The 10,716-nt window shown below is 49.8% G+C and overlaps 1 protein-coding gene across 1 annotated transcript in view; it reads right to left on the bottom strand.

The window, feature by feature from the left end:
• The window catches only part of BAHCC1 (BAH domain and coiled-coil containing 1), a 158,518-nt gene that overhangs the window by 41,355 nt on the left and 106,447 nt on the right, over positions 1–10,716 (bottom strand). The window contains 6 exon segments of the mRNA XM_021000779.2: positions 852–1,727; positions 3,648–4,014; positions 4,448–4,641; positions 5,442–5,600; positions 6,658–6,866; positions 9,999–10,107. Of these exon segments, the coding sequence (XP_020856438.1) occupies positions 852–1,727; positions 3,648–4,014; positions 4,448–4,641; positions 5,442–5,600; positions 6,658–6,866; positions 9,999–10,107 (1,914 nt within the window).

Here is a 10,716-nt window from a genome sequence, read left to right as displayed (position 1 = left end):
CTTATTAATGATGGCAGGTCAAAGAGGATAGGGTGGGCAGCCTTCCTGCCATGAAAAGACTCCAGGTCTCTATGTAGTTACTTGGGCCAGCATCTCTGGGTAGTCAACTAGGGTCAAACGGGATGGGTAAGGAGAAAGAATGGTATCTGAATGTCCCCAACCCCAGGGAATCCCCTGAAGATATCCTTATCCTTTAAGACATCCAGTTCTTAATCCCCAAAGGAGAGAGATTGAATAGAGAAACCTGCCCTGATGCTGCCAAAGCAAAAGGGACTCAGCCCTTTTCCAGATTCCACAGGCATGTGTGTGTGTGTGTGTGTGTGTGTGTGTGTGTGTGTGTGTGTGTGTAGGGGGTCCTACACAGGTGGACTCATGGCCACTCTGAGCTCCAGGGAAGCCAGAAGCAAGTCCATGGTCAACTTGGATGAGGTCAAGAGAAATCCTTCATCTTTACAAAACTTGGTAAAAATAAGCACACAGTTGTCAAAGATGGGCTTTGGGGTCGTCCCTTGAGTCACTCCTGTGCGTGTATGTGAATTGGAGTCAATGGTTTGGAGTCCAAATCCTGACAGCTACTATGTGATACTGGGCAAGTCAACTCACTTTCTGTACCTCATTTTCTCATACGTAAAATTAAAGGACCAGACTAAATGATCTCTAAGGTCCCTTTCTGCTCTAAAGCCTATGAACCTAGTTCACTGGGTTCAAAAGGAACTTCCTACAAGCTTGCTTCACCTCAGGCATCACAAAGAGGTTGTGGTGGGAAGGTAAGTCCCAAGCTTGCAGGTCAGTGGTCCAGCGTGAAAGAGGATTAAGCAGAAAGGAGTAAAGGAAGAACCCGGCTTCCTTACCTTCCGTGACTTGTTCACACTTCTGCCGCTGGAACTCCAGGTCAGCCAATTCACTAAGAAGGGCGATGCCATGAATTCCTGAGCTACCCTGAAGGGCAGGAGCATTTGGAAGCTGTAGTGGGGCTGAAGGTTGAGTGCTGGGTGGGCTCAGTAAAGGCAGGTCTCCCAAGTCAATGGTGGCTGCTACCAAGGCATCCAGGCCTGGCAATGATTTGGGCAGGTGGTCTTCCTCTTGAATCATGTCCCAGGCCTCCTCTCCTTCTTCTTCCTCTTCCTCCTCTTCTCTTTCTTCATCTTCTCCTTCCTCTTCCTCCTCCTCCTGGGGGTCAGGCCCCTCCCCTACCTCTTCCTCTCCCAGAGGACGTGGGCTTAGTGCTCCCTCCTCAGAGGCCATGGGGGAGGACCTTGCCAGCAGCCCTTTGCCTTCCCCTCCCTCAGTCCTCTCCTCTTCTGCCCCTTCCTGAGTAGAATCTATGCAGCTCCTTTGCTCAGGGCCTTCTCCTTCCATGAGGGCACCATAGGGGAGTTCCTGAAGCTCCCCCAACCCACTGGGAGCAGCTCCCTCGCTGGGGGGCCCCATCTCCATGGGGTGCGGATGCCCGTGAGTGTGTGGCTTGCACTCCAGCTCCAGGGCCCTTGGCTCGGTGCCCTCCACCTGGCCACCTGCTGCCTCTACCAGGCTGGCCTCATCCAGAGCATTGGGATCACAGTGAGGCCCCTCTGAGGGTGGAAATGTCCTGGACTGCTCGGGTTCAGCTGCAGTGGAGACAGTTTGCATAGTTTCAGGGTCTGCGGGATCAGCCGAGTGCATGTCATGGGGTAGAGGGGAAGAGTAGCCCATGCTGACCGCAGGGTAGGTGTATCCTGGGGGCAGGTCTATGTGAGAAAGAGAGAGAAGAAGAAGCTAATAAGACTGGTGAACAGACTATAGGCACTAAGGGGCTGGCCCTGAACCCCACTGGAGGAGGGCATCCCCAACACGGTTCTCTAGGAACCAAACATCAGTTGACTGCTGGCGCTCCCTAACCTGTACCAGGGAATACTCTAAATTCTGCATGGCTACCATCTCCAAGATGAAAAGGACAGAGGGAGATACAGACTTTTCTGACCATGAAAGGCTGGCCGAACCCAGCCTTTCCTCTTTCCTCTTCCCCCAGCCCCCAGCCACTCCCAGGCCCTGGAACACCAGACCCAGACAAATGGGGACTATAGGGCTAAGCTGGGAGGTAGGACCCTGGGCTCCGCTTTTAGGGCTCAGTGACTCTTACTCAAAGGGTGAGTGTACCAGCTTCTCTAGGGAATAAAGATGAGGTGACCATATCCCTCCCTGTAACAAGGACTCAGATACATTCTGGGGCTTAGGAGGAGGGATAAGGAATACTCAGGGCATCAGAGGTTGGGAAGATGGAGGGTCACACTGAAACAACTCTGACACTCCCCCCCAACCCCAAATCCAAATCATTTATCCCTCTAGCCTAGAGCCCTATTGCCTGCTGTGTCCCCACCTCGTGGATACACCCTTTGGTCTGTCTGAAGGACAGAATAACCAGAGAAGGGGGATTTTTTTAAAGCCATGATGCTTGAATCAGGGCTTTCCCTGAACCAGAACGAGCCGGCTGCATGTCGGAGGCATTACGCCCCATTAACTGTAATAAAAAAAAAAAACCTTAAAAAAAAACCCTGTTGGCTCTGTCTCCTTATTGTGAAACTGGGACTGGTTTTATGTTCACCACACGGATTTCCAATGTAAACACTCAGCCTAATTCAGAGAGAATTAAAAAGCCTTGTCGGGGAGCTGGCACTGAGAGCTGGCTGGCATGGCTGGGACTGGCACTCAGGAAGAGGTGGCTTCTGTGGCAAAGCGGGGTGGGCAGGCAGGAGGTGAGACTAGGGCCCTGGCTGGGGTCTCCAACAGGAGCTATAATAACTTTCCTTCCTCGCAGGTTAATTCTCTCAACATCCCCATCCCAGTCTCTCTTTCTTTTCCCCCCATCCCTAGCTGCTCTGTGACCACAAAAGTCCAGAGAGTTAGTGGCTAGAAATGACCCCATCCTCTTGTCTCCTCCACATCCAAAGTTTCCCTTTAACACAGCCATACATTGCTGCTCCTAAGATCTCCCTGCTCAGCAAATGGCCCTGAATGGATGAATGGTACTGCTATTCCCTTCCATTCCTCTGCCGAGGGATTGGTGAAAGAAAAAAGCGAGGACCTTGCCCATCCCCCTACTGATCACCCCAGCCTGTGGTCTAAGAAGATTCGGGTGGGGGAAGGAAAGGAGAAGGATTTCTCTGGAGGTCCAGCCTTATCAGGGATGGGGTATGTGGGCCCAGCATGTCTTGTCAGAAAGAAGACATCTAAGAAAAGAAGCAAGAAGTAGGCCCTTTTTAAAAGTCAGGGCTAGAAAAATGGTTGTCTTCCAAAAGCTTCCATTTGGGCCCGGACCTCGCTGTCCTTAAAGCACGCTAAATGACCCTGGAAGTCATTGAGATTGAATGTCTCAGACTGGAGATACCTATGACATTGAACCACTTCTGCCCCTCTGCCGTCCTAGGATGGGAGAGGTTAGCTTCCTTTCAAATGATTTCTTTCCAGCCAGTCATAGCATCATAGATTTGGAGCAAGAAGCCATCTAGCCCAACCTTCTCCCTTTACAGATAATGGAACTGAGGCTAGGAAAATTGTCCAAAATGACACAGCAGATAGTAAATAGCAGAGCCAGGATCTGGATCCGTGTTCTTTGACTCTAAATCCATCATGCTTTTCATGCCCCCCAAGAAGCTCCCCATAAATCTTACCTGGTTCTAGTGATTTGGGATAGTCTTGCGGGGGCTGGCCCTCTCCTCTCTTGTCTTCCACTTCGGTACCCTTAGAGCTCTGAGCAGGGCCAGGACTTGTGGCTGGGGAGCGGGGCGCCACAGCAGAGCTGGCAGTGGGGCAAAGGGGTAAAGTGCACGGGGCAGTGGAGAGTGGCGTGGTGCATTTGGAGGGGTGCTGCAGGGCAGGAGAATGGCAGCAAGGTGAAAGTTTGGCAGGGCATGGAGCAGCAGCCGGTGAAGAGGCGCCCTTGGATAGGGGGGTTAAGGCAACTGGTTTATGAGAGGACTTCAGCGTCTTCTCGGGGACTGCTTCTTCAAACTCTGCATGGTAATCCTCAGGCTTCCTCTGGGAAAGTGGAGACAGAGCATGGTCACCCCCATCACCATGACCGGCCAGTGGCAAAGGGGACCACTTGGGGAGCTCTAGGCCCTTTCTAGGGCTACAGAACCCTGGGAGCCCAGCATGAGGGACAAGAAATAGGGCCTTTAGCATGGTCGTGAAAAGGGGGAATCCTAGGGGACAGGACAGAGTGCAGCAAGGTGATGAGATGAGAGACGGAGCGAAAACACACTAAAGGCTCTGGATGAGGCCATGGGTTCTCCAGAAGGGATGGTGGAGGGTTTTCTAACCCCGGGGAGATGGAGAAGAGAACCTGTCTGGCTTGGGTGAGAACATCACCACTATGGCAGAATGGCGGGTCCTTTGTGGGACAGCAGAGGAAGAAGAAGGATGTGCCCATGAGGAACTGGAGGGAGAGGGAAGGGAGTCTCACTGGTACCTGAAGCTGGGATTTCCGCTGCATTTCTAGTGCCTGGGCTGCTCTCTGCTGCTGCTGGAGGGCATAGAGCTCTTGCTGCCGTAGAAACTGGGAGCGGGAATAGACGGGAAGCTGGCTGGGGTGCTGCATATGGGAGGCAGGCCCCCGACCTGGGTACATGGGTGGCCACAATGAAGCCTGGTCCATGACGTCAGCTGCAAGAGGGTTGGACAAGGAAGAAGGTAGGAGACCAAAGTCACAGAAAATGTTAGACAAGTGGCATGGGGGTGGACTGTGCTTCAAATGGGGGGCCCCCCTGTCAGTCCACCCCTAACTCCCAGGGACTGCAATGACTGCCCTAAATCCATCCACTCTGACAGATTAGACTGTCCAGGAACAACATGGCTCTTCCCAAGTGGGATCCAAAGTGGTTTATGATGTTACATTTCCCATTTCCCTTCTTCTTGTCTTTTCTCCAATCTCCCCTCTTCCCTTTTGACTTTCATTTTATGTAAGTGACTAATATATGGTAAGCTAGGCACTGGGGACACAAGACAAAAATGAGATAATCCCTGCTTTCAGAGAGTTTACATTCTGATGGGGGATGGAAGTGGAGAAGAATGATTTTCTTTCCACCCTTTCCTAGTCCCCATCCCTTGTCTCCTCCATTTTCCCTTTTCTCCTATTTCCCCTTGTCCTTTCCCTTTCTCTTCTTCTTTCCTTGTCTTCTCCCTCCTGTCACATCCTTTACTCCTCTTCCCTCTCCCTTCTTCTCCACCCCATTCCTTTTTGTTTCTCTCCCTCTTTTGTGTCTCTCCATCTCAGCCCTCATTATCTCCTCTTCTTCTCTTGTGTTCCAGATGGGGCTGGATTTGGGAGGAGGCTTGGATCAGAATGGTTTTGAGTAGGAACTGGCAAGAAATCCAGTCTAGTGCTTCCTGGGCCTCAGGCCCTTTCCAATACCCAAAAGGGGATGGCAACAGAATCCTCCCCAGGTCCCTAGGCTTTCCCTTACCAAGTGAATGGGGAGCAGCATGGGGTGTAGGCTCGGTGGGCAAGATGACCAGCTGGGCAGGGGGGTCCTGGGACAGGGGAAACATGGACTGCATTGTGCTGGGCATGGTGGCTGGGAAGCCAGGTGGCAGGTTCTGGTGGAGAGCCGGGTGGCCAAGCCCTGCAGAAGAGCAGGTACACAGTGGTCAGTGCAAAATGGTGGAAGCAGAGGGTACCACTGGCTTTAACGGGAAGCAGGCAGCACTGAGGCTAACATGCTAAAAAGCCAGGGCTAAGAAAATATCATGACAACAGAGCTGCTGGCTATATTGCCTGTGGAGTTGGACAACCCTGGAGCCTGTGCCGGGGGCTCCAGTTTGTTGGGTTCCACGATGACTTATGGGGCTCCGATGGGAGGCACTCTTCTAGAGGTCTGGAGGCCAAATTGGAGTTTGGCACCAAAGGAAATGATCTTGTTGTTTCTTAGTCTCCCTCCAGGGCTTCTATTTAAGCCCAGGAGAGGCAGGGGCCTAGTCGGGGAGCAGGAAAAACTGGCAGAGCTACATGAAGCCACGCAGGAGAGGAATAGATGGATGGTATCCCCAGGAAGCAATAGGGCACAGAACCGGGGGCCCAGGGAAGACCTCAAGTGGTTTGTCCCTTTTATTTTAGGAGGGGCAAAGAGTGATAGTGGCCTAATCACCTTGGATACTTTGCTTACCAGAAGTGTTTCCCAGGTCAAAAACTGACTAAAGACCAGTAAAATATTCATATTTTCTACTGTGGATATTTTTACTCCCCATAGGCTCAGCAGAGAAGCTTCCAGTAGCTTTGGGAGTGGGGAATGGGAGCCAGAGACAAGAAGGGGACCAGAATGGGTAGTACAGGATGTAGGGAGAGTTAGGTTTTTGTTTGTAAGTTTAAAAAAGTAACGATCTTTGATATTAAAAGTTTTTGTGGGCCAGAAAAAAAAATATTTGAAAGGGACAAATGTGGCAAAGCACTGGCCTAAAGACTTTGCATCCTGGAGAATTACCTAGCCTGCTCTGGGGAAGTTGTCCCAACCTGAATGTAAGCTAGCAAGGGATATGCAGAAAGGACAAGGGCTTTGGATGGGGGTGTGGGGCACCCAGTGTCCAGTGATTCTGGGCACCAAAAGAAGGAAAAGCCAATGAGCTACCTCAACCCCACTTCTCCCATCTCCTATGTCCATCCCCATCTTAGCCCTGAATACTGACCGTAGGAATGTCCTCCCATCCAAATGGAGGGACTGCGAGTTCGGGGCAGCCAGGGGGGGTGAGCTGGATGGGCGTGGGTGCTAGGATCACCCCCAAGCTGGCTGGTTTGCAGAGATGATCCTCCAGCAATCATGAGGTGGGAGGTCACATCTCCAGGGCAGCCACTGGATGGGTGAATTCGGGTAAACTCAACAAGGTCTTTGTTATCCCTGGAAAGACAACATGGATGGAGTAGGGTCCAGGAGTTCCACTCATACCCTAGTCCCTTCACCTTAGAACAGGGAATATTAACCTGGGGTCCACAAGTTTATTTCTTAAATTATTGTATTAACTATTTCAACAGAACTGGTTTCCTTTGTAAAGCTATTTATTTCACACATTTAACAAAATTACTCTGAGAAGAGAATATAGGCTTCACCAGGCTGCTGAAGGGGTCCATGGCACCAAAAAAAAAAAAAAAGGTTAAGAATGCTTGTCCTAGAATCACAGATTTTAGAGTCAGCAGGGATAGGCATGGTAGCACACGCCTATAATCCCTGCTCCAGGAGAGGCTGAGCCTGCTAGAATCCCTTGAACTTAAAATTCTAAGCCACTGTGGGACAAAAGGCAACTGGGTGTCCACACTGAGTCCAGCACCAAAGTGGTAAGCCCCCAGGGTTTGGGGGCATTAGGCTGTCTAAGACAGTAAAGTGGCTGAGGTTGGAAATAGCTTCCACAGCTCCTGCTGTGGAAATAGCATAGATCTAGTAGTGGGATCATGGCTGTGAGCACCTGTGGTAATTCCAGCTGGGCAAGATAGGGAGATGACCAGGGGATGGGGGAGAGAGAGAGAGAGAGAGAGAGAGAGAGAGAGAGGAGAGAGAGAGAGAGAGAGAGAGAGAGAGAGAGAGAGAGAGAGAGAGAGAGGGAGAGAGAGAGAGAGAGAGAGAGAGAGAGAGAGAGAGAGAGAGAGAGAGAGAGAGAAGAACAAGAAGAACAAGAAGAACAAGAAGAAGAAGGAGGAGGAGGAGGAGAAGGAAGAAGAGGAGGAGGAGGAGGAGAGAGAGGAAGAATAGGAGGAAGAGGGAGAGAAGAGGAGAGAAAGAAAAAGGAAAAGGAAAGATAGGGAAAAGCAGAGGGTGGAAGGGGACAAGAAGAGAGAAGGGGGGAGAGAGGGGAGGGGAGAAAGAAAGAGAGACAGAGAGAGAGTAGGGAGCTTAGAAATTCAATTCAATTCAACCTCCTTCCTCATTTCCCAGCCCCATCTTCTTTCAGATAAGAATATACCTCTATAGGAACACTTCCAATGGGAGTCCAGTAAGGTAGTAAGGGACCCAACAAATTGGAGTTCTGAGTACAACTGAGTCTGAGTGGTGAAGTGACTTGCCCAAGCATCATACAAACAGTAACTGGAAGAACTGAGACTGGAACCCAGGTCTCACTCCCAGTCCAGCGCCCTAGGGCTCCTTCTCCCTCACCTCTTACTCCCTCTGCTCAAAGGCCAGGTCCTTGACAGTACCTAGCCTGCCTCTGGAGAAGTATCACAGGAGAGGGAAATAACATTTTTATTCCTATAATTAGGGATAACAGATGGACAACTCCAATGCACCAATAACACCCTCAAAATACCATAAAAGTCCTGAAGCAGGAATTCTCAACCAGGAGTCCATGGATATAATTGGTTTCTTTTATAAAAATGTGATTTATTTTATGCATTTAAAAATATTCTTGTGAGAAGGGGTCCATGTTTCACAAGACTTCTCCAGGAATCTGAAGCCCTCAAAGAAGTTAAAAATCCCTGACCTGGGGGAAAGCCCTCAGCATGTTGGCCGGATCCTCCAGATGGCAGATCTCTGGAAGAATATGGACAAGAATCTTACCCATGATGAGAAAGCATGGATGGAATGGGATGTACATCCATAGGAGGGAGACTCCCCTGGATGAGATCGCAAATCTATTGCAGTAATAGAGCATTCCCACACCTGAGATAAGGTGGAAATATGAAGATCAGGTCAGCTCTATGATCTAAGGCCTTCATAACTAATGGGGATATTTGGGTGGGTGGAGGCCCAAGTTCTAGGCTATTATCATTATTATTATTATCACCATCATCATCATCATCATCAGTAATAATGGCTCCCATTTATAAAGTGTTCTTAATGGTTCACAATATCCATTAAAATTCTGCTCCGTTGAATCTTATTGGCTATGCTGACTGAGCATAGGTTCTGGCATGTTCTACTAAGCTGAAAATACTTGTCCTGACATAGACTATGTATGGGTCTGTGGTCTGAGGAGCAGCCTGGTTAACTTGGTTACAGAAACTCATCAAGCCAACTCTGACTGTGTGGGGAAGGCTCTGATCTTATGTTGGTGGAAGGAAAGAGTACTCACACAGGTAAAATCACAGATCCTTCAAAGCAATGAAAAAGCAGATAGCTTCCAAAAGAGGCAGTGTGGTGTAGGGGTTAGAATGCTTGCCTCTGACATTTATAGGCTGTGTCCCCCTAGACAAGTCCCATTTCTCAGAGTGCTGAGCAGCCCTCTAAGACTCTATGTTGCAGAGCAGATGCTGATATGCATTGACAGAAGGAACTTCCTTTGTGTTGACACAGTGTACCAGACCTGAAGTCAAGCAGTCAGTCCTGAGTTCAAATCTGGTCTCAGACATGCATTAGTTGTGTGACCCTGGGCAAGTCACTTAATAACTCTTGGGCCTCAGTTTCCTTATCTGTAAAATGGGGATGATAATAATAGCCTTACCTCTCCCAGGGTTGTTGTGAGAATTAAATGAGATATCTGTAAAATGTTTTGTAAACCTTAAAGCACTATATAAATGCTAGCTGCTGCTGCTGTTGCTGTTACTATTATTACTACTATCACTACTACTTCTCACTGAAACCCAGTTAAAAAAATAAAAAGAACAAAAAAAGTTTACAAGGTGCTCTTCTCAGAACAGCAGTACTGGTAAGGAGACATCATGTTTTGTTCCATTCAATTATTTCGATTTATCCACATGACAACCTTGAAAGGGCAGGGATTACCATGACCCATTTTGGTGAGGGAAAAGCTCGGCCCCAGTCAGGTTAAATAAGTGGCTTAAGGTCATCCTACCAGTGAAGAGTATAGTGAGGAAGAAACCCAGGATCCCTTGACCTTTAGCTCAGTAATTTTTCTACATCACCATTCTCTGTATCAGGAGAGATTGGGTCTTGTCTAAATTAATCTGTGTGTATGTGTGTGTGTGTGTGTGTGTGTGCGTGTGTGCGTGTGTGTGTGTGTGTGTGTGTGTGTGTGTGTGTGTGTGTGTGTGTGTATCCCATCCCACCCTCCACCCCTGTCTTGGAGCCCCAGATCCTTACTGGAGAAGCAGCTCCCGGCTTGTGAGGCCCAGCCGTTCATCACCACAGAGGCGGCTCCTCTCCTCATCAGCTTCCAGATCAATCACGTGCATGGAGCGGTTGGGACCCGCTATACAGAGGCCACCAGGGAAGAAATAACAGTAAGTGGAGTGGATACCAATCCAGGCACTTAAAGCTTAGGAGCTCCTTGGTTCTGCAATGTGGGGAAGGTTGACTAAGGGCTAATGCATGAAGTAGATTGGATGGGGCTCTGACAAGGGGTCCAAGGAAAAGGTTAATGCCCATGCCAGGGCCAGGCACTGCAAATGATGGGTAAAGGCTTCATGGAGTTATGGGCACAGTGTATGCACTGGGAGGGCAGGAAGGAAACTCAGATGGCGAGAGAAGGGGTGAGAAGGGAGAGAAGAGGGTGTAAATAGGGCTGGGTCAGCAGGGGCTTCTCTCCAGCCATAGTGGGGTGGGGAGGTGGGTCTGGAGTTTTTGGAGTGTGGACGAATGAGGGGATTGGTCGGCCTCCCTCCTGGAGAGCTGACTGCCTCCATTTCTTCCCCCTGCTGCCCCTCCTGAAAGTGAGCTGTGAACTCTAGAAGGCCTTGGGGCCCTGTGGGTAAGCCTGAGGTCAGGCAATGAGAACCAGATGGGGTTAGCAGGCCCATTCTTGACTCCACCCCCACCTCTAGCTTGGAGCCTGAGGTCTGGTGACATCACCCCAATTCTT

This window comes from Phascolarctos cinereus, unplaced genomic scaffold (genome assembly GCF_003287225.1).
Source record: "Phascolarctos cinereus isolate Bilbo 61053 unplaced genomic scaffold, phaCin_HiC Scaffold_5;HRSCAF=322, whole genome shotgun sequence".
Lineage (NCBI taxonomy): Eukaryota > Metazoa > Chordata > Mammalia > Diprotodontia > Phascolarctidae > Phascolarctos > Phascolarctos cinereus.
Note: the sequence above shows the minus strand (reverse complement) of the source record. Positions and strands in the feature narration are given on the sequence as shown.